The following is a 20,926-nucleotide window of genomic DNA, read 5'->3' on the forward strand; positions in this document are numbered from 1 at the left end:
AGGGGATCCTCTGCTTTGGCTGCTGTATCAGAATGCCAAAGGCTGGGGGCTTGAATGTCAGGCATTTATTTCTCACAGTCCTGGGGGCTAGAAGTCCAAGGTCAAGGTCCCAGCAGAATCCACACCTGGCGAAAGCCGTCTCCTTGGCCTGGAGACCGCCACCTCCTCACTGTGTTCTCCTCGGTGCAAGCTCAGTGAGAGGGATTGCTCCTTAGAAGGGCACCACTTCCTTCCCGGGGCCCCAGCTTCCTAGCCTCCTCTAAACCTAATTACATCCCAAGTGATCCACCTCTGAATATCGCTTTGGGGCCTAGGACTTCAACATATGAATTTGGGGGGACATTCAGGGTATGACGGGGCCCTGGCAAGATCCACACAACTTGGGTCATTTGAGAATTCGGTGAAGGGACAGTTCACAGAGACCTAGGCAGGGGGAGGAACAAACAAGGGAGAAGGCAGCACCCTGGGCTAATTACAGAGGCCTCGGGCCAGAAGACAGGGAGTGCTCCTTGGGGATGGACCCCTGGAGGAGGTGCTCTCTTCCCACCAGTGATCTTTGTTGGCCAAACCCAAGCAGAAACCAGAGAACCCATCCATGTACATCATTGCTGCCCTGAGCAGGATGGAGAGAGGTACAGGAGCCAAGGAAGGTTAAGCTGACCTACCCCACGCTTTCCAGAGGAGGAGTCTTCCAAGAAAGGGTTGTCCTCAAGTTTCGTAAGAGGCAATGAGGACAAGGGATGGGAGGGGCCGGCCATGTTTGAGCTTCACAGTAGGTGCTGAGCTTCCTGGCAGCCTGGACAAAAAGGGAAAGTTAAGCTAGATGATGAAGTGAGTCGACACTTCCAGTTTCCCTGTAGGAGCTAACAGCCTCATAACCTTAAAAAAAAAAAAAAATTCAATGGATGTCTCTGAACCTCAGTTTCTTCCTCTGTAAAGTGGGGATAATGCTTGCTCTGCCTACTGCACATGAAGACCGAATGAGAGCACAGTGAATCCAGGCAGGAGGAAAGGGGAAAGGCAAAGGCTTCCCAGAGGCGTTTTGCCTTTCTGTTTTCCAGAAGGGATATCTACCCCCAGGGACACTGGCAGGAAGCTGTCCCATGACCCTACCTTGCTGCAAGGAAAGTTGGGAAATTTATTTATTTGACATAGACAGCAAGACAGCAAGCAGGGGGAGAGGGAGAAGCAGGCTTCCCGCTGAGCAGGGACCCCCCCCCCCCACGAATGTGGGGCTCCATCCCAAGACCCTGGGATCATGACCTGAGCCACCCAGACACCCAAACCGGGGTGCCGATGATAAGAAAGGAAGGAGGCATGGAAGACAGAGGGTTGATGTCCTGTTGTGTCTGCTGTGATGTGGAACTAGTCTCCCTGGCTAGCCTCTTCCACTTAGGTAGGCTTATTCGAGAAGGCAGCAGAATGGCCGGGTGCCTGGGTTTCAGTGAAGGAGCCAACCAGAAGCAGGAGTGCAGGCTTAGAGGGTGTGGGCAGACCTGACTGAGAGGCACCCCCAAGGAGCAGGAAGCCCAGCCCTGGTGGTCTGGGCCAGTCTCCGTGTCTGCCACACACCACAGGGGCATCTTGACACCACCTCGGTGTCACCAGAACCAATGGAGACTGACCCTCACCTATCACAATGGCAGGTGTCACGCTTCAGGCTGAAGACCAGGGAGGCAGCACCAAGCGCCCCCCAGAAATGGCAAAGAACTAGAATGAGGGGCAGAAGCCAACCAAGTGGTGTTGGGCAGAAGACCTTCCTTTGCTCTACATCTTGCCAGCTGGGCTTAGAATCCAATTGACATGAGACAGATGAACAGAAGAAAATCAAATTTAATAGGTCTACCTATGGGGAATCCACACAGACATGAACTTCCAAAGATAATGAGGCAATGGGAAGCTGATGGGGAAGGCTCTGCGGATTCAAAGGGGAGGAAGCTCACCAGCAGGAGGCTGAAAGGAGAGCTTTGGAAAAACAAGGTTGCCCAATTATGCAGGTAAAGGGAAGTCTGTTAATAGCTCTCTTCCGGGCACAGGCTCTCCTTTCCAATGTAAATTTTGGTAGCTGAAAGGGAGGCTGAGCGTTCCCTGCATCTGCTAGGTTTTGATTCTTCCTACCTGGAAATCATCTTTATGCCCCAGTGGCCCATCTTGGGACAGCCTGCCCTTGGCCCCTATAGTGGGATTTCAACATCAAGTTCTCAGGAGGCACCTGGCTGGCTCAGTTGGTAGAGCACGTGAGGGCTAATCTCGGAGTTCCGAGTTTGAGCTCCATGGTGGGCATAGAGATTACTTAAAAAACCAAACCAAACAAAAATAATCAAGTTATCAAAATAAATCCAAAATGAACTATCATTTGTGACCCTAAAAGTACTGTTCGAAATATAGTCTGTCAATTTTAAGACATTATTAAAAATGTTTTTAGGGGTGCCTGGGTGGCTTAGTGGGTTAAGCCTCTGCCTTCGGCTCCGGTCATGATCTCAGGGTCCTGGGATCGGGCTGTCTGCTCCACATGGAACCTACTTACCCCCTCTCCCTCTGTCTGCCTCTCTGCCTACTTGTGATCTCTCTCTGTCAAATAAATAAATAAAATCTTAAAAAAAAATGTTTTTAAAGATTACCAAGGTGATTCACTGGCTTAGTAGAGCAAATGACTCTTGATCTCAGGGTTCTAAGTTTGAGCACCGCATTGGGTGTAGAGATGACTTAAAAACAAAATCTTCAGAGATGCCTGGGTAGCTCAGTTGGTTAAGCATCTGACTCTTGATCTCAGCTTGGGCCTTGATCTCAGGGTCATGAGTTCAGGTCCCTGCACTGGGCTCATGTGTGAAACCCGTGGTTTAGAAAGAAAGAAAGAAAGAAAGAAAGAAAAGAAAATCTTATTAAAAAATTAATTTAAAGGAGCGCCAAGGGCACCTGGGTGGCTCAGTGGGTTAAAGCCTCTGCCTTCAGCTCAGGTCGTGATCCCAGGGTCGAGCCCTACATCAGGCGCTCTTCCTCGGATATCCTACTTCCTCCTCTCTCTCTCTCTCTGCCTGCCTCTGCCTACTTGTGATCTCTGTTTGTCAAATAAATAAATAAAATCTTAAAAAAAAAAATAAAAATAAAGGAGCGCCTGTTGGCTCAGTGGGTTAAGCCTCTGCTTTTGGCTCAGGTCATGATCTCAGGGTCCTGGGTTCAAGGCCTGTGTCAGGCTCTCTGCTGAGCAGGGAGCCTGCTACCCTCTCTCCCTCTGCCTGCCTCTCTGCCTACTTGTGATCTCTCTCTGTGTCAAATAAATAAATAAAATCTTAAAAAAAAATTAATTTAAAAACATGAAAAATAAAGTCTTACACTAAAAAAACTTGAAAACATGTCTACACAGCCACATCTAAAAGGCATGTAAGTTGGCTAAAAAGAAAAACAAGATAAAATAACTAGGTAAGAAATATTTAGATGGAATCCTAAATCCTATACTAGATCCAAAGACCTCTCTGCACATATAGAGAACATGGGTAACATATACAGAGAAATTGGGTAACACCCAAGACACATGGGAAAGATTTGAGAAATTCTGTTGTTGACACCCCCCGCACCCATTCCCAATAATTACTAGTACCACGAAGCTGTGCAAAACGTGTCCAAATGCAGTCCTGGTCTCTGGAAGGAACGGGAACGCTCCTTGTGGGCTAGATACGTGGGGCGTTCTTTGTTCATTCCATCACCAAAGCTTCCTAAGGGTCTGCTTTTTGGCAGGCTTTGCTCATGGCCCTGGGGATAGAGATGCCCCACATTCTTGTCTTCCAGTGCGGAAACACGCAAGTAAGCAGTGGCGGCAGCAGAGAGCGCATGTGCGTGGGAGTCTCAGTGGGTTCAGCGAGCCCGTGGAGGAAGTGGGGGACATTTGAGTCACCCTTCAAATAAGGAGGTGTTCGATGGAAATCATGGAAGGCATCTGGGATTTCCTGGCCGTGGGAGCAGCAAAGACGTGAGGACAGGAGACTGAGCACAGAGTCAGGAGAAATGACAGTGGGTTGGAGGGGTGAGAGCGAGAAACAGGCTGGAAAATGAGGGAAAACTGGTAAAAGGTCTCCCTGGAACCTGGCGCCGTGGGGTATCTGTGACTAGGGAACCCCAGGACACTTCCTCTGCCGGGGATGGCTGGAATGTCCAGAGTCCTCACTCGCCGCTTGGTGTGCTAACCCCTGTTTCTCATCTATAAAACAGTAATATTTTTCTTCCTTCCAGTAAGGATGAAATGACATACATGAATAGCATATGGGGCCCGGTGAATTTGCGTTTCTCCCTGCTTTGCTGTCCCCCGCAACCCCATCATGAATTGTTCCCAGAAGGGCTCAGAGTCTGGACATGGACCCAAGGTTTAGAAGGAGCCGCTGACTCTGGGGACAGAAATCAGGGCATGAAGTGTTCCTTGGCCTTTTCCTTGAACCTGGTGGAGCAGAGAGAGGCCCCAGGGCTGGAGAAGCTCCTCCCAGGCTTGCCTGCCATTGCCAGCTCAGCAGGCTAGACACAGCTGGTGGCCCTGCCTTCCCTGACACAGGGTGCTGTGGTTCCCCTCCCTTGGCTTCCAGGTGCTTCCCACAGAGCCTCCCAGGCCCTGGGCTGTGACCTGCCACCTGCTGATTGCTCCTATCCCACTTAGGCCTCTAGCTCTGGTGCCTCCAGGAAGTGAGTGAGGGTTGAGCTGAGGGGCTCTAAGTGAGAAGCGGGGAGAGGACTATGCTGCAGCCCCAATATCCCCCACCCCTGAGGGTCTGCTGTCCTTGTGCCCTGGGAGGTTTCCTTGGGGGGGGGGGTGGCTCCCCTGTGTTGGGGAGTGTGGAGCACTGTCCAGGGTCTAGAGCCCTAGGGTCTCGCCCTGACTCGGCAAGCCTCTCTGGAGTCTTTTGGGGAACACTCCCCACCCACCCCACCCACAACCAGACTCACCCAGAGAATCCATCGTGTGTTCATTCAACAGATACTAAGTGCTTACTCCAATTAAAGCCCTAAGGATACAGAAGTGAGCAAACAGACATGCTCTCCTGGTTAAATAACCATCTTATAAGTGACAAGACTCTTAACACTATGAACAATGAGAGGCGGGAAGATGCCAGGAGGAAACAGGGAGGGCTTCCCGGAGGAGGAGGCCAGCCTCAGCAGGAGAGCCAGAGAAGAGCAGAAGTGAGCCTGCGAGCCTGGAGGCCATGTAGGTAATGGATGTTCCTGGATGTTCCTCCAGGTCGAGAGCCTAGCCATCCCTGCTAGAAAGAGCCCGGTCCCCACTGTCACCCCAGGTACTTCCCCTCTGCCTTCTCTCCTTCCCTTGTCCTGACCAGCAAGGGGCCTATACACCCAGAAGACACCAGGCCCAGGGGCTCAGGTCCCCAGCATCCTCACTTCCTCAGCCCATGTCTGGGGGGAGAAGCTCTGAGTGTGCAGTGCCCAGGAGTCTGACCAGGGTCTGCGGAGGAGGAATCAAGGACCGGGGGCTTGAGGCTGTGGAGGGGCCTGGGCAGTGGTGGGGAAGAGGTGCTGCAGAGGGAGGAGGGGTTCCGGGAGGAGCCCTACAAGAGAGGAGCAGGAGGGGGGCTGGTGAGGCAGCTCCCCTGTCCTGCCCAATGCACTCCCACTTAGTCTGAGGCAGAAAGTGGTCCTGGTGTCTGGCCCTGCCATGATCCCTGGCACTGACCTGACCCTCAGAGGCTCTTGCCATGGGGTAGCCTGTCCTGGGTTCATTTTCCAGGATCAGGCCAGGAGAGGTGGCCTGAGCCGGGGGTGCCCTGAGGCTGGGGTCAGAGTGACTGTGCTTGGCCTCAAGTTTATGGCTGTGGTGGGTCACAAGCCTCTTCCTGTCCTCTTTCTGGTTCAGCAGGGATCAGAGGGTGCATACTGGGAGGGAAGGAGGAGGTCTAGGGTTTCTGTTCTGCCGCTTGGGACCGAGAACGAGGCGGAAGGACACCACTGGAGATCGGGGACCCTGCAGGGTCTCCTGGGCAGCTGTGGGCTTATCAGTCAGTCCAAAATGTTCATTTGTGGAGTGACCAGGGGTCTAAGCGTTGGCTTCTCCATTGGTCAAATGAAGTCGCCATCCGTACTCTGCCTCTTCTGTGGGGTCACTGATCCCACGGGTCAGGGCTGGCTGGAAGAAGGTAGGGGTATGTGGGCGGACAGTGCCCCCTGGTGGCTGTGTCTAGAGTTGCTTTGCCCGGTGCCGGGACCTAGAGGGTCCCCTTCAACCCTGTCTTCTCCGCTCCACTTTCTCCTTCATCACCCTAAACTTCTCAGGGTCCTCCGCGCTGCTTTCTCATGAGCAGGAATAACTCAATTCATCAAACATCCATTCAGCAGGCGTGGAATGGGCCCCTATTGTATGTCCTGTTCTGGGGAGATTTGTTGGGGCAGGTGATAAAAAATATTAAATGTTAAGAAATTAGATACTGGCGTTGGTTGCACAACTCCATGAATATACCGAAAACCACAGATTGGACACTTTAATTTTTATTTTATTTTGAAGATTTATTTATTTATTTCAGAGCAGGGGGAAAAGGGCAGAGGGAGAGAGAGAACCCCAAGCAGACTCCTTGCTGAGTACAGAGCCTGACCTGGGGCTGGATCTCAGGACCCTGAGATCATCACCCAAACTGAAACCAAGAGGATGTTCCACCAACTGAGCCACCCAGGAGCCCTTGTGATTTTATTTTATTTATTTTACTTTTTATTATTTTTTTAAAAAGATTTTATTTATTTGACACAGAGAGATCGATCACAAGTAGACAGAGAGGCAGGCAGATATAGAGTGGGAAGCAGGGTCCCCGCTGAGCAGAGAGCCTGATGCGGGGCTTGATCCCAGGACCCTGATATCATGACCCGAGCAGAAGGCAGAGGCTTAACCCACTGAGCCCCCCTGGCGCTCCCTGTGATTTTATTTTTAAGTAATCTCTACACCCAACGTGGGGCTCAAGCTTACAACTCCAAGATCAAGAGTCCTATGCTCCACTGGCTGGGCCAGCCAGGCGCCCCAGCGCTCCTGGGTGGTTCAGTAGGTTAAGTGTCTGACTCTTGGTTTGGGCTCAGGTCATGATCTCTATTGGGAGATGGAGCCCCGAGTTAAGCTCCCTGCTCGGTGGGGAGTCTGGTTCCCCTCTCCCTTTGCCCTTCTCCCACCTTGTGCACTTCTCTCTCTGAAATAAATAAATAGTCTTTTAAAAAAGCTGTTTTGTTTCCTGGAGATTCACAGACCTGTACCCCTGGGGCTAGTAATACATTACATGTTAATAAAAAATAAAAAATTTAAATGAAAAAAAAAGAAATAAAAATAAATTTTTAGGGGCGCCTGGGTGGCTCAGTGGGCTAAAGCCTCTGCCTTTGGCTTGGGTCATGTTCCCAGGGTCCTGGGATCGAGCCCCATATCGGGGCTGCTCCCCCCCCACCACAGTGCCTGCCTCTCTGCCTACTTGTGATCTCTCTGTCAAATGAATAAATAAAATCTTAAAAAAAATAAGTTTTTAAAAAACCTGTTTTGTTTCAAGAACAAGAGCGATAAGGTCGTTATGGTCTAAATGTCTGTGTGCCCTTGCAATTCATGTTGAAATGCTAACCTCCAGTGTGATGGTGTTAGGAGGCGGGGCCTTGGGGAAGTGACTAGATCCTGAGGTGGGAACCCCCATGAGTGGGAACTGATGGCCCTTGTAGAAGAGCCACCAGGAGCTCCCTCAGCCCTTCCGCTATGTGACAACCACCAGCAGAAGACAAGACAGCGTCCATGGACCGGGAGTGGGAAGTCTCACCAGGCACCACATCTGTGGGCACCTTGGTTTTCCATCCTCCAGAGCTCCGAGAAACAGTTTATAAACCACTCAGTCTATGGTATCTTGTTAAAACCGTCCAAGCCAACCAAGACACAGCCTACTGTCTCTACTCACAGCCACAGCCGTGTCTCTCTCTCATTAAACTTAAGATGACATCTCTCTGATGACAAGCCGTCCACTCCCTCAGGCAAGGTCTGGTCCATGGGGCCTGCTGCTCCCTTTCTTTCTTTTCTTTTCTTTTCTATTTTTTTTTTAAGATTTTATTTATTTATTTGACAGACGGAGATCACAAGTAGGCAGAGAGGCAGGCAGAGAGAGAGGGGGAAGCAGGCTCCCTGCTGAGCAGAGATCATGACCTGAGTCAAAGGCAGAGGCTTTAACCCACTGAGCCACCCAGGTGCATCGATTCTATGGCTTTAAAAGAATTAGTTCCAAAAAAAAAAAAAAAAAAGAATTAGTTCCACAACCATCTCTTTCTGGCTGGAAGATTCTTCCATATATATATATATTTAAGATTTTATTCATTTATTGGACAGAGATCACAAGTAGGCAGAGAGAGAGGAGGAAGCAGGCTCCCCGCTGAGCACAGAGCCTGATGCGGGGCTTGATTCCAGGACCCTGGGATCATGACCCAAGCCGAAGGCAGAGGCTTTAATCCACTGAGCCACCCAGGCACCCCCCCATATATATGTATATATATATACATATATATATATATGTATATATATATACTAGTGATTGGGCTTTCCTGGCTCCGTTTTACAGATTATATATATATATATATATATGATTTTTATTAATTTGACAGATACAGCAAGAGAGGGAACTCAAGGAGGGGAAGTGAGAAAGGGAGAAGCAGGCTTCCTGCTGAGCAGGGACCCCCCAACAGGGGACCCACCCTGGGACTCTGGGATCATGACCCAACCCAAAGGCAGATGCCTAACAGGCGCCCCCGGAGGCAATATCTTAGAAATAACATAACTAATGAAGACTGCCCCTCTGGTAAACAGGCAGAGAATTCCCTGGGGGACTGCTGGGGGTGCAGAGGATCTGGCGCGAGGGAGGTGAACAGGCACCAGGGTTCACTCAGCAATCAGGAACAAACAACACTGGCTCCTGAGGAGAGAGACTGCCATTTCAGGGGGACAGATATGAGCTGGCTGGGAAGGCTGGGAGTGTGGCCTGAGATGCAAACTAGGAAGCCATTAATGATTTCTCCCCCTCTCACCCAGACCACCCTGTCAGATGGGTACTTTCCATTTTTCTCATAGTTCCTTATTTGTTAAAAAAAAAAAAAAATCACCATGTTCTGTAATTGTCTTGTTTTCTCAGCTATTTGTTTCCCTTTCTAGATCCTGAACTCCAGGAGAACAGGGATCTAGTTTCTCTTACTCTTTGCTGAGAGTCTAGTCTGAGAGTATAGTACAGTGCCTGATGTATTAGGGACTCAATAAATATTTGTCAAGTGAATGAATGGACCCAGATGGAAGGAAACATTTTTTTTAAATTAAAGATTTTATTTATTTGACAGAGATCACAAGTAGGCAGAGAGGCAGGCAGAGAGAGGTGGTGGGGGGGATCAGGCTCCCTGCCAAGCAAAGAGCTGGATATGGGGCTTGATCTCAAGACCCGGAGATCATGACCTGAGGGGAAGGCAGAGGCCCAACCCCCTGAGTCACCCAGGCACCCTGGAAGGAAACATTCTTATCACAATGCTTATGCATGGGAAAGCTGGTGGACAGGGCATTCTGATCCTCGTTCCTAGGTTGTGTCTCTTGTTCCATGCTGTGTCACAGACGCCCGACTCCCAAGGCACATTGTCAGCACTAGAAGTCTCTGTCCCAGCTGTCCTTGGGCAGCAGCCTTGGTTCTGGGTTCAGGCTTAGCTTGGTGGCTGTGGGGAAGGGGTGCCTGGAATTCCTTCAAGACAGACTCATGTGGAGGGGGCTGGGGGGTTATCACAAAAATCTAGAAGGGAAAATGAAGCCTGAACAGTAGAGGGACTGAAGAGGCGACTGCACAAATATTGAGAAATATTTAGGCGGTAAATCAAGCGGGACAAGTGATTGGTTATCGAAGGGAAGAAAATTGGGGCACCAAGAATAATTCTAAGGCTTTTTTATAAAAAAAAAAAGATTTTATTTATTTATTTATTTGACAGACAGAGATCACAAGTAGGCAGAGAGGCAGGCAGAGAGAAAGAGAGGGAAGCAGGCTCCCCAATGAGCAGAGCCCCATATGGGACTCAATCCTAGGACGCTGAGATCATGACCTGAGCCAAAGGCAGAGGCTTTAACCCACTGAGCCACCCAGGTGCACCGATTCTAAGGCTTTAAAAGAATGAGTTCCACAACCATCTCTTTCTGGCCGGCAGATTCTTCCAATCTAAAGGGACAGAAATGGCCACCGGACTCCTCTGCCGCCCCATCCAACTCATTCAGGACTTCGGGTGACTCATAGGTACCCCCTCCTGGGCGCACTCTGAGGGACTCCTTCCTGTGCTGTAGGGGCGCAGGTCTGGTCTGGGAGACAGACATACTCTGAGCACTGCCTGCCACCAGGTAAGGGATGCTCTGGGGGCATGCAGGACGAGGTCCGAGGAGTCTTCACTTGGGGAGCCTCTAAGTGCAGTCTCCAGGAAGAACAGGAGTCTGCCAGGGTGGAAAGAGGTGGGCAAAGCGAATGAGGGCTGGAGGTAAAGCACCAGCAAAGGTAATAAGAAGTAAGGTATAAGAAAGAGGGCTGTCCAGCGGCTGGAGCACTGGGCTGTGAGCGCGGGGACCACGGTGTGATGCGCCACACTGGGCAGCGCCTGGAAACCATCCTGGAGTTTGGATTCACCTCCCGGCTACGGAGGTGAAAATACAATACTGCCCTAACTCCCAGGTCATATCCAGGGTGGGCAGCCGGCAACCATAGCGGGAGTGGAGGGCGGGGGTGTCCCCATCTAGGGACGTTGAAATCGCCATATCCGAATTCCAGGGAAGCTGCGACTTGGGGCAGAACCATTCTCGGGAGGTGGAGAGGGAGAGGAGAAGCCCTGCACTCGTAACCAGAGCCCATGGAACCGGCTGGGATGGCCGCTCGAATCTTCTCCTTATTCTGATTTTTGCGCGCTGCCTCGCCACCAAGAGCTTCCCTTGTGCGCGACCCCCAGTCCCGGACCCACAGGTTACTCCCGCCCGCCCACTCCCGCGCGTTGTACCGCTCGGCAGGCGCCCACTCCCGGCGCTGGTTATCCAGGCCCGGCTGCTGCAGCCGGTTGAGAACTCAAGTTGCGTCCTAAGGGGTCGGGGCCCCGGTACGCAAGACACGGTTCAGACAGTGGGATCTGGCGGGAATCACCCTCGCACCCCCGCCGTTAGCGCATCTCACTCCAGAGCCCTCTGCGCAGGCACCCGCGGCCGGACAGGGAGCAGGATCCGGATCCCCATCCGTCTCGGGACGCCCTGCCCCAGCTCGCCTGACCTCCAAGGCTGGATCGGGGGCAGAAACCCCACGCGCGTCCGCATTCTCAGCCGCCCGGGGGAATGCCCAGTACGTGCCCAGCAACTCGGACGCACCACGGACCCGCTTCAAATTCCAGGGACCCTTTGGTCCCCGGGGCCACTGGCCTGGGGACTGGAAAGGCGCCGGGCATCTGGAAGCGCCTCATCGGGCGCTCCGCCTTTATTTGGGATCTGGAGGAAGGTAAAGCCGGTCCTCGGAACCCCAGAGCGAGTGGGACGCAGGCATTTCCGTGGAGAGTGGGGCCGCGTCGGTTCCACGCGCCCCGGCCCTTCGGGCATTCAGTCTTATCGCTCTATCCATTTGTGACGTCACAGTCTGCGGAGCCTGTCCGATCGCCTCTTCTCTATCTCCTCCTCCCTTCTGTCGTCTGCAGATCGTTGACGGGGGGTCAGGTCTAGGGGCTCTGCACGCCCGTTGCTCTGCTGATCTGCGCACTCTCAGCCGCCCCCCCCCCCCCATCGCAGTGCCAGGAGAAGGGCAGGTGCTAGGGAGGACGCTGCCTTGCGCCCGCTGGGGAGGTGGGTGGGCGGAGTGGAACGTTTTGTCAACCTTCTGGCTGCTGGGGGTCAAAGCCCTGCTTTCCCAAGCCTAGGGATGGGCGGGGCTTCAGGTTTCTTCCCCTCATAGCCTCTCCTGGGTGATTGGAGATCCCTGGATTGGGTCTAAAGGCTCAGGGCCCCCCTACTGCAGTGCTGGAAAAGTTTCTTTCTTCTTTTCATACGCAACAGGTGCAGGGTGGGTGCGTCTGTTTTCTGACGCAGGAGGCTCCAAGTGAGTCGGCCTAGGCTGCCCTCGGGGTAAGGAGGAATGAGCCAGTCTGTGGCTGTACTTCCACTAGCCGCCTGCATTCTCCTAGGTACCAGGGACCCAGGCGGCGGAGAAGCAGTTCTACCTGAGCTTGGAGGACTGGGATCCTTCACCGTGCCCAGGCCCCTCCAGAACGAGAGTCCAGCGGGTCCTGGGAAGGGAGTGCTGAGTACTGGGGGGTGGGGTGGGGTGGTGTGGAGAGGATATTGGGGGCAGGAAGGGAGCTCAGTCTTCTCCTCCCTTGCTGCTGAGTCTTGTTTTTGAGGGAGCATTTGGGGATCGGACAGGAAATGGTGGGATGTGGGGTGGGATATGCCCCCCTTTTCCTGACACAGCTGCACGCCCTGCTTTTGCATCCCTGTATCCTGACCGGCCCCCAAGAAGCTGTCAGGTTGATGTTGAATCTGCTAGAGGACGTGGGTGTTGCCTTCCCGCTGGGGCCAGCCTGAGTCTTAGCCAGGCCTCCCCTTTAAATCTGCCCGGAGGGGTAGGAGGCCTGTCTGTTCACTGTTTTTCTGGGGGCCAAGCTGGGGGGTCCCTCTTATGAGGTCCAGGCTGGACTTGCTCTTAGAGCCATCTTTCCCATAAGGGGACATGGAGTCAGGCCCCACAGTGGGTTGACGGCAGGTTCTTTCCTAGTACCCTGGAAAACTAGGGTGTGGAAAGGTTTCTTTTAGTGGCCTGGCTTCCCTTTGACCCCTGTGTACTCCCTAGCTTCTCCCACCTGTCTGGGAGATCCCAGAAAACAAGAAAGTATTCCCCATGGTTGTGGGTCTCTCTGTAGAGAGATTGGGACCTAAATACGGCGGCTCGCATTGGCCAGTCCCTGGCGAAACAGAACCGTGCTCTGACGGAGGAGAACAGCAAGCTGGAAGCCATGCTGGGCTCAGCCAGGGAGGAGGTAGCTGGGCAGGGAGGAGGGGCACGGGGGTGCCATCTCAGACCTTCCTGCGTCCCCGCCGTGCCAGGACCTGTGCCTGCCTCTGCCTGCTTTCCAACACGGATCCTTTCCCCCACTGGCAGATTTTACATCTCAGATGCCAGCTGTGCTTGCGAGATGACTTCCTCTAGCTCTACTCCGACTCTGATGAGGAGGAAGAGGAGGAGGAAGAGGAAGAAGAGGAGGAGGAGGAAGAGGAGGAAGAGGCAGAGCAGCAGCACCATCATCCCTATGGAGCCCGTGGGCTGTGAGTGTCCTGCCTTTTCTCTGGGACAGTCTCTGCTCTCTGCCTCAGTTTCCCTATCTGCAAACAGAGACATACATGGTGCACCTGCCAGCAGGGTTGCTGGGGCCAAATGAGACCACCCCGCTGAGCCTGGTGGTGGTGGGGTAGACCTTGGGGGAGCTGGGCCCTGGGTCCCCCAGCCCTGGGCCCTGACTCCCCTTGCTCCTGGGCCCGCTAGGACTTCCGTGTGGGAGTTGAGTCGCTACACTACTGCCCCCAGCTGGAAACCCTGCAGGAGCATCTGAGGCAGCTGGAGGAGGAGAACCAGCCCCTGAGTGAGGAGGTGAGGCTGTGGCAAGAGGGCGCACCCTCTGGGGGGGGCTGTTGACCCCCCTCTCTTTCCCTCCAGACCTTCAACTCGATGCCCTTGAGGAAGAGGAGCAAGGGCTCATCCTGGATTGTGCGCAGCAGTTTTGTACGTGAGGTTGTAACTTGGGGGTGGAGGGCTGTCCCAAGGAGCCAAAGGAAGAACTCAGGAATCATAGACTGGAGACTTGAGCTCGAGTCCCAGCTCTCCAGCATTTTGTAGCTGTGGGAGCTTGGTCAAGTTCCTGATGTCTCTGAAACTTTAGAAAGAGGAGGAATTACCTCAGCCCTGCAGACCTCTCCAGAGGCAAAGCTGAGGATGTGCTTTGCACACATTGTAAAGAGCTGTGCAGAAGCCATGGGACCCCTCTAAGCCTGTTTCCTTTTGTCATTCGGGACACGGGAAGGAGGGGCCTGGATGCAAGGAAGAGAAGAAGCCCTGAGCTGCCAGACACCAGGCGGGGCACCGGATCTGGGGCAGGGGCCAGTGCGGGTACCTGTGTTTATGAAGATGAGGCAGGCACAGCATTTGTCCCCAAGAAGCTCAAGTCAAGATGTGAGATGCACGTGCAAGATGGCAGGGGCTGAGCTCCCGTGCCCCCCCCCCCTCCCGCAGGCCTGACCTTCCTTCCCTCTGGGTCCTCCAGCTACCCCAGTGGCCAGGCCCATAGGAGCTGGTCCCCAAGTTCGATTGCTTCCGCCTCCTAAGGAAGGCTCAAGTCTCTTTCGTTGTCCTCAGGCCCTGTCTCTAGCCCAGGCCCAGTCTTAACTGGCCTCCCCTCCTGTACTGCTGTCTTTCCAGGTCCTTCTGCACACAGTCCAAATGAGTTTTCTAAAACCAAATCTGACCATGTCATCCTCTGCCTAAAACCCCAAGCTTCCCATTGGCCAAAGAGTAACCTGGGCCTCCTACCCCAGCCCCTGGGATCTGGGAGAGCCCTCCCTCCCAGGGTCTCATGATGGGCTCTGAGCCCCTCCACACCCTCTCTGGGCCTGTCTGCCCTTTTTGGCCTGGCTGAGTCCCACTCACCCTGCAGAGGTCTTAGCTGCACAGACTGTGTAAGGCGAGCCTGGGTGCCGCTGTTGTGACCCCCAGCGTGCCCTTTACACACATTCCTCCCTAGCCCACAGTGGGCCCTGGTGGCATTTCCTTGCTCTTCAGTGTCCCCACTAGACCTGAGCTCTGCATGCGCTGGGACCAGGGCTCTCGGGCTCCTCAGCCAGGGCCTTGCTCCATGTCAGTCAACAGACATTCATTGGGATGAAGACCCAGTGAGAAATGGGGAGTCCTGCGAGCCCCGAGTCCCCTGCCTGAGCTGAGGGGTGGGGTGGACAAGGGCCTCCGGAGGGCCAGACTGGTCCCGAAGTCAGTGCGCGGATGGCCGACCTGTCGGAGGTGTTGGCGCTCAGGACGGAGACCCAAGACCAGCGGCAGAGGGAGGTCACCCAGCTGCGAACCCAGGTCCTGATGCTGCAGTGCTGCTGCCAAACGGTGGGTCTGGTGGTGTGCGGGGCTCCCTCCTCCCTGCCTGGCCCCATAGAAGCCCAGCCCCCTCCTCCCTGCCCTGGGCTCACAGAGCAGCCAGGCCCCAGGCCCCTCTGTGCGCAGAGTCAGAACTGGAGGACACCGGAGAGTGTCTCGTTCTGCCCCCTGGTTGTCCCCGGGAAGGGACCCAAGCCCAGGGAAGGTCATGGGGTGTTCTAGAATGCCTGGCTCTGCTGCTCTATGGGGCCCCATTTCATGTGACCTCTTGCTTCAGAAAGGTCTGCCAAACACTCGGCAGTGTGCCTGGGAAGACTTGCTGGAGCAGGTAGGGAGGCCTCGGGTGGGGCTGGTGTGTCTTGGGTGGGGCTGACTAGTCTTGGTCCTTCCAGTATGGAGCCCAGATGGAGAAGTTGCAGCGGCAGTTGGCTTTGGAGAAGGAAATCCAGATGAGGCTCCAGGATGAGGTGAAGCTCCCCCTGGGTCCTGCCTGGGCTGTTGAGAGCCCCTGGCCCAGAGCCGGGAACTCAAGCCCTTGACCAGCTGGCTGGCTGTCCTGGGAAGACGAGCTCCTTGAGTAGGCTCTGGGTCTGTCCCTTTGTACACTCTTGGAGTCTGGTGTGGGGCCCTGGCTGTTCAGCTCTTTCTGAAGCAAGAGGTCACATGGAATGGAGCCTGAGTGGAGCAGAGTCCAAGGACCAGCTCAGGGACATCCATCATGTCATTGTGTGGGTCCGGAGCCTGGGCCTGTGTGTGTCTGCAGCAGAACCTGCAGGTGGCTTTCCAGCCGCAGGACCTGCAGGGGAGGTACGCAGAGTGTGGGGGCATGCTGACTGAGGCCCACGAGGAGGTGAGGACCCTCGGCCGGTGAGCCCCTGTGTCCACTGGTCCTGTCACCTGCTACACATACACTGTACCTCTGGTGAGGACCCTCCCCTCCGCCTTCTGCCCTCTGTGTGCTCTCCCCTGCTGGCTGATTTCCATCCCTCATCCCTTTCTGGCCCTGGAAGTGGGGGCTGGGGTTCTGTGGGGATCCCCTGCTCTCCCCTGCAGGAGGCCCTTCCTGGTTTCCAGGAGACCCTGGACGAGGAGCTCAGAATATCTATAAGGAAGATAATCTCAGATTCTGTGTTTTTTATGGAAAGGTGCTCTGCTGGGGCCCCCCTCCCCGGTCCCTGCCTGATCCACACTCACCTTCCCAGAGTGTGGAGAGGGTTTGCTTTTGCTTTCTTTCACTCTTGGCTCCCCACATTAGCTGCCTGGCCCCTCTACCCCCCTTTTCTCTGTCCATGTGTGTGGGCCTGTCATTTCTCCAGGGATTTTTCCACACTGGGGCCCCAGGGACTTTGCAGGTTCAGCTCATGTTGTCTTGGGACAGTGATGGCCCTTTTCTCTGTTGAAGGAGTCACGGGATAATTGCAGAGGAGACGTCACACCTGGGGTAAGCTGGCCAGGTGCCCCCCATCACTGGCCTCACTTTTAGCAGCCAGACAGCCACCTGTGACCCTGCCATCCTGGAGAAGGCCCGGCTCCTGGGGCTGGCTGGGCTGAGGTGTTCTGGGAAGGGGATGCCCCCTCTTCCTTCCCACTTGCCCATAGTTGGCCAACTGACTTAGGCTGTCTCACGTGGGGACTGAAGCCTTCCCTTCACATCACCAGGGACTGAGGGGAGAATGAACACTGGTGTAGGGCTGGGGACGTCTGAGACTTGAGTCCCCACCTTATTCCTTTATTGACTGTGTATCCCTGGGCAAATGGCTTGACTTGTCTGAGCCTTATTAAAATGGATTTGTTGGGGTGCCTGGATGGCTCAGTGGGTTAAGGCCTCTGCCTTCAGCTCAGGTCATGATCCCAGGTCCTGGGATTGAGCCCTGCATCGGGCTCTTAGCTCGATAGGGAGCCTGCTTCCCCTTCTCTCTCTACCTGCCTCTCTGCCTTAAAAAAAAAAGGAATTTGTTCCTATGGCAGTTAGCTGTGGGCTGGGCCACGAAGGTTAAATCAGGGAGAGGAATATTATCCTTGCTCCTCTGGGGTGTGCACAGGGTAGGGGGTACCAGGGGCCTGTGGGGCTTGTGCACGGTGGGTGACCCTTCTTCTTCCTTCTTACCTGGAAGCCTGGGTGCTGGTTCCCAGCCCCCACACCCCGCGACAGAAGTGGGGAGGAGCCGTCGGGTCTTGGGGGTAGACTGGGACAGAGAGCAGGGAGCTCCTCAGCCCTGGTGGCCAGGGATGTCCCTCAGGAGCAGATGATGGGGGACTGGGGGCTCTGGCTGGGGTAGGCTTTCAGGGGCAGGGAAAGACGTTCCTGTCTCCCTGGTCAGGTTCAAGCTGTGCGACAATGAGGCGTGAGAGCAGGAACGGGGGTTTGAGTCTGAGAAGAGGTTAATGACAGCTGAGGATTCTGTGCCTTCAGAGGAGCTGGGGGCCACAGAAGAGGGGGTGCCTGCTGTGGACGGGTTGACAGAAGAGGCAGAGTTGGTGTTGAAGGAGGCTGAAGCCTGGGAGGAAGTGGAGCTGGAGCTGGATAACAGTGTGGTGACCTCGACGTTGGAGGCCAGTGGCTTGGGCCCCTCTCACCTAAGCATGAAGCATGTCCTCCAGCAGGTGGCTGACTGGTGGGACTCGGGGTACAGGTGGCAACTTCGACAGAAGTTCCAGAAAGGTGAGAAGGTGAGTGTGCTCCCACAGGGGTCACTTTCCCCCCGACCCCTCAAGTCCCCCCCACCCCACCAGTGGGACAAGCTCATGGAGTGCTCACTGACTCCAACCTGGCCCCACCTAGTGTGCTTATTTGCATGGACTTTGCATATCATTTACATAGGCAACAGGGGACTGTGGTCCCAGGGCTCATTTATGTGGAATTTGCCTAAGATTCCAGAGCTCTACCTGCTTTCCTCCTGGGGGGCTGTGCTGGGGGTCAGTACCAGGACTGCTGCCCTCCATGACACCTCAGCTTCCTGTCTCTGCTGCCCCCGTCCCCAAGGCTCCCCAACCCTAAGGCAGTGGCAACAGCAGTCCAAAACAGTGTGGGGGGCGCTATCGCAAAACAGCAGCCTGGGTGCTGACCCTGGACTTCCAGAGACTGGAGGAGGACAGGGCCAACCACTCTCCCAGGGACAAAGAGGGGGGTGTTTTGGGGCCACCCAGGCCCTTGGGACAAAGGCCTCTGCCAGCAAGGGTGGTCGGACGGGTCCCCTGGGTGAGTCTGAAGATGGGCTAGGGTCTCCTCTCCCCAGCTAGAAACTCCACAAGTTTTGGAGAGCTGCACCTGCTAAGTGTCAGCTACCTTCACGAAGGTCACAGAGATGCATTGTTTCCTTTAATTGTCACGCCCATAGGTAGAGGTGCCCTCCCCCTTTGTTAGGTGAGAACAGAGCTAGAGTAACTTGGTGGCCACACAGCTGGAGAGGATCTGAGCCTGTTCTCATCAGCGCTGTGCTGAAATGATTCTCCTAGCCTGTCTCTCCCCTCTGACCCTGTCTCAGTGCTTGCCTAGCCTGCTCAGTCAGCTGTGAAATTTAGAGCCTGTTGCTAGCCTCACCATTGTAAGTGGCCTGCCCCAATTCTGTTGGCCTTTTGGTCACTGCTGGGCAGCTTCATCAGGGTCGCCATGGACAGTTGTGCAGTTTGTATATCGAACAGTGACCTCTATGGCCGGCCAGTGGGCAGTTGCACAGTGGTCATCGTGACTGTCTTTCTGATATAGTTGACAAGGCCTCAGCCCTACCCACCATCCAGGCCCCCCAGTTAACCTCCACTCCCCTTCTCTTCCAGGCTTTGCTGTGTCCCAGCAGCCTGCAGAGGCTTCACAGACAGCCTGAGGCCCATCCTTCAGCTAGCTGCCCGGCCAAGTCCCACCTGCTGCAGAAACCTCCTTCCCGGGGCTCCTGGGTGGCTCAGTGGGTTAAGCCTCTGCCTTCAGCTCAGGTCATGATCTCAGGGTCCTGGGATCGAGTCCCACATCGGGCTCTCTGCTCTGCAGGGAGCCTGCTTCCTCCTCTCTCTCTCTCTGCCTCTCTGCCCACTTGTGATCTCTCTTTGTCAAATAAATAAAATCTTAAAAAAAAAAAAAAAAGGAATGTGGGAAATAAAAAATTTCCTATACTTCTTCTTTAAAAAAAAAAAAGAAACCTCCTTCCCACCCTCCCAAATGGGACCCTCCTGTGTCAGCGGCGCACCTTCTGCCCTGACGAACCTGGGACGAACCTGGGCTGGGCCTTGAGGACCCAAGCCTGCAGGCTTTCTCGAGATAAGGGGCCGAGCCCTCACTGTGCAGCTGGGCCTGGGATCACGTGCTAGTCAAGGGGGCGGTGGAAGCCCAGGGGGAGGCCGGCCAGTTGCCAGACCTGGCTCTGAGCTGTGTCGGGGCGGGGTGGGGTGGGGTGGGGCTCGGGCCCGGTGCAGGAAGGTGTTCTGACGACCCTCCTAGCAACATGCACCTTGACCCCCAAGGTAAAGGTGGCCTCCAAGTCCTTGCTGACTTTCAGGGACCTGTCCCTCTTCCTCCATTCTTGGTCCTTTCCTCTCAGTCCGTCACTACTGTTGGAAACCCAGAGTGTCTATATGTGAGGGTGAGGGACCCCTCTGACCATTGGGGACCGCCTCTCCGCTTCCCTGCCTGTGGCCCTTGAATATCTCGGCTCCCCGCCCAAGTCATCCCCTCCCTGTTGCCCTCCCCTCCTCGTTCTTCATTCCAGATGTTCTGCCCTTTCCTACTCTTTATTCCTAAACAGCTGGACTCAGGGGCTCAGGACCCCCCTCGGTCTGACCCTACTCCTTGCTGTGCTACTCGCTCTTCTGTTCTTCTGTTGCTTGTCAGCCCACACACTTGCTGGTGCAGGAGATAAAGGACCTGTGTGCTACCAGGCCTGCACTCTGGCATCTTTCTCTGGGAGCGTGTGTGTGTGTGTGTGTGTGTGTGTGTGTGTGCATTCGTGGGTGCGTGCTTGCGCATGCAGCTTTTCCTGGGGCAAAGCTGTGGCGAGACAATGGACTTTTGTTAAACACATGACCTAGTCCCATCAACAACCGTGTGGAGTGGAGTGGCGGGTGATCTTACAAATGGTGTTGGAGGATGAAACAGGCCCAGGCAGATTAAGTGACCCTCCCAAGGGTCTAAGAGCCAGCGGCGGAACTGGGATGTGAACCCGAGCCCTCAGGCATCCTGAGCCCGTGCTCAGGCAGCCTCCCTTCCCTATTTTTCTGCCCCAGGAATTCTAACCTAGTCCCCTGGCTGTGAGGGGTAAGACACCGGCAAGAGTCGCCCACTGTCTTAGGTGGAGGTCCCTCAGACCTGGAGTCAGACCTGCAGCAGCATTTGAAAACCAGTAGTTTGTTTGGAAGCTGATCCAGGAAGCACTTCTGGCTGGGAGCGGGGGGCAGGGGTCGGGGGCAGATATTGAGAAGGAAGAAAGCTAAAGGACATGCGAGGCACTGAGGGTTAACCCTACTGGGGAATTCTGGAAACAAGTGTACCCTTTGCATCTCGGGTGTGGCCTGTGGACAGGTGTGATTGGCATCTCCTGGGAGCTTAACAGAAAGGCAGATTCTCAGGTCCCACCCCAGACCTATAGAGTCAGACTCTGCATGGTCACAAGGACGCTGGGGAATGCACGTGCATGGAAAATTTCGGGACCCACCGAGATGGAGGCCCTCTGGGTTATCCCGCCCAAGGGATGAGGAAGCCGGGCAAGCATCTCCCAGCTGACATTTGTTACTGGCAGCCTTGGGCCTTAACGTCACGCTCTGTGCCCCATGCATGGGTAAGGGAAATGCTGCTGGCAGAAAATTTTTTTAAAGATTCA

General features: G+C 54.6%; 1 protein-coding gene across 1 annotated transcript; it reads left to right on the top strand.

The window, feature by feature from the left end:
- Positions 1 to 11,699: 11,699 nt before the first annotated feature.
- On the top strand, positions 11,700 to 19,094 carry HAP1 (huntingtin associated protein 1; the record flags this gene model as incomplete). Its single annotated transcript, XM_059149650.1, is given in 12 exon segments — positions 11,700 to 11,781; positions 12,029 to 12,097; positions 12,157 to 12,594; positions 12,892 to 13,008; positions 13,131 to 13,305; positions 13,528 to 13,621; positions 13,687 to 13,748; positions 15,001 to 15,131; positions 15,515 to 15,589; positions 16,176 to 16,535; positions 17,478 to 17,792; positions 18,897 to 19,094. Coding segments are annotated over 10 exon segments (1,716 nt in total), but the record flags the coding sequence as incomplete, so codon positions are not given.
- Positions 19,095 to 20,926: the final 1,832 nt, after the last annotated feature.

This window comes from Mustela lutreola, chromosome 15 (assembly GCF_030435805.1).
Source record: "Mustela lutreola isolate mMusLut2 chromosome 15, mMusLut2.pri, whole genome shotgun sequence".
NCBI lineage: Eukaryota > Metazoa > Chordata > Mammalia > Carnivora > Mustelidae > Mustela > Mustela lutreola.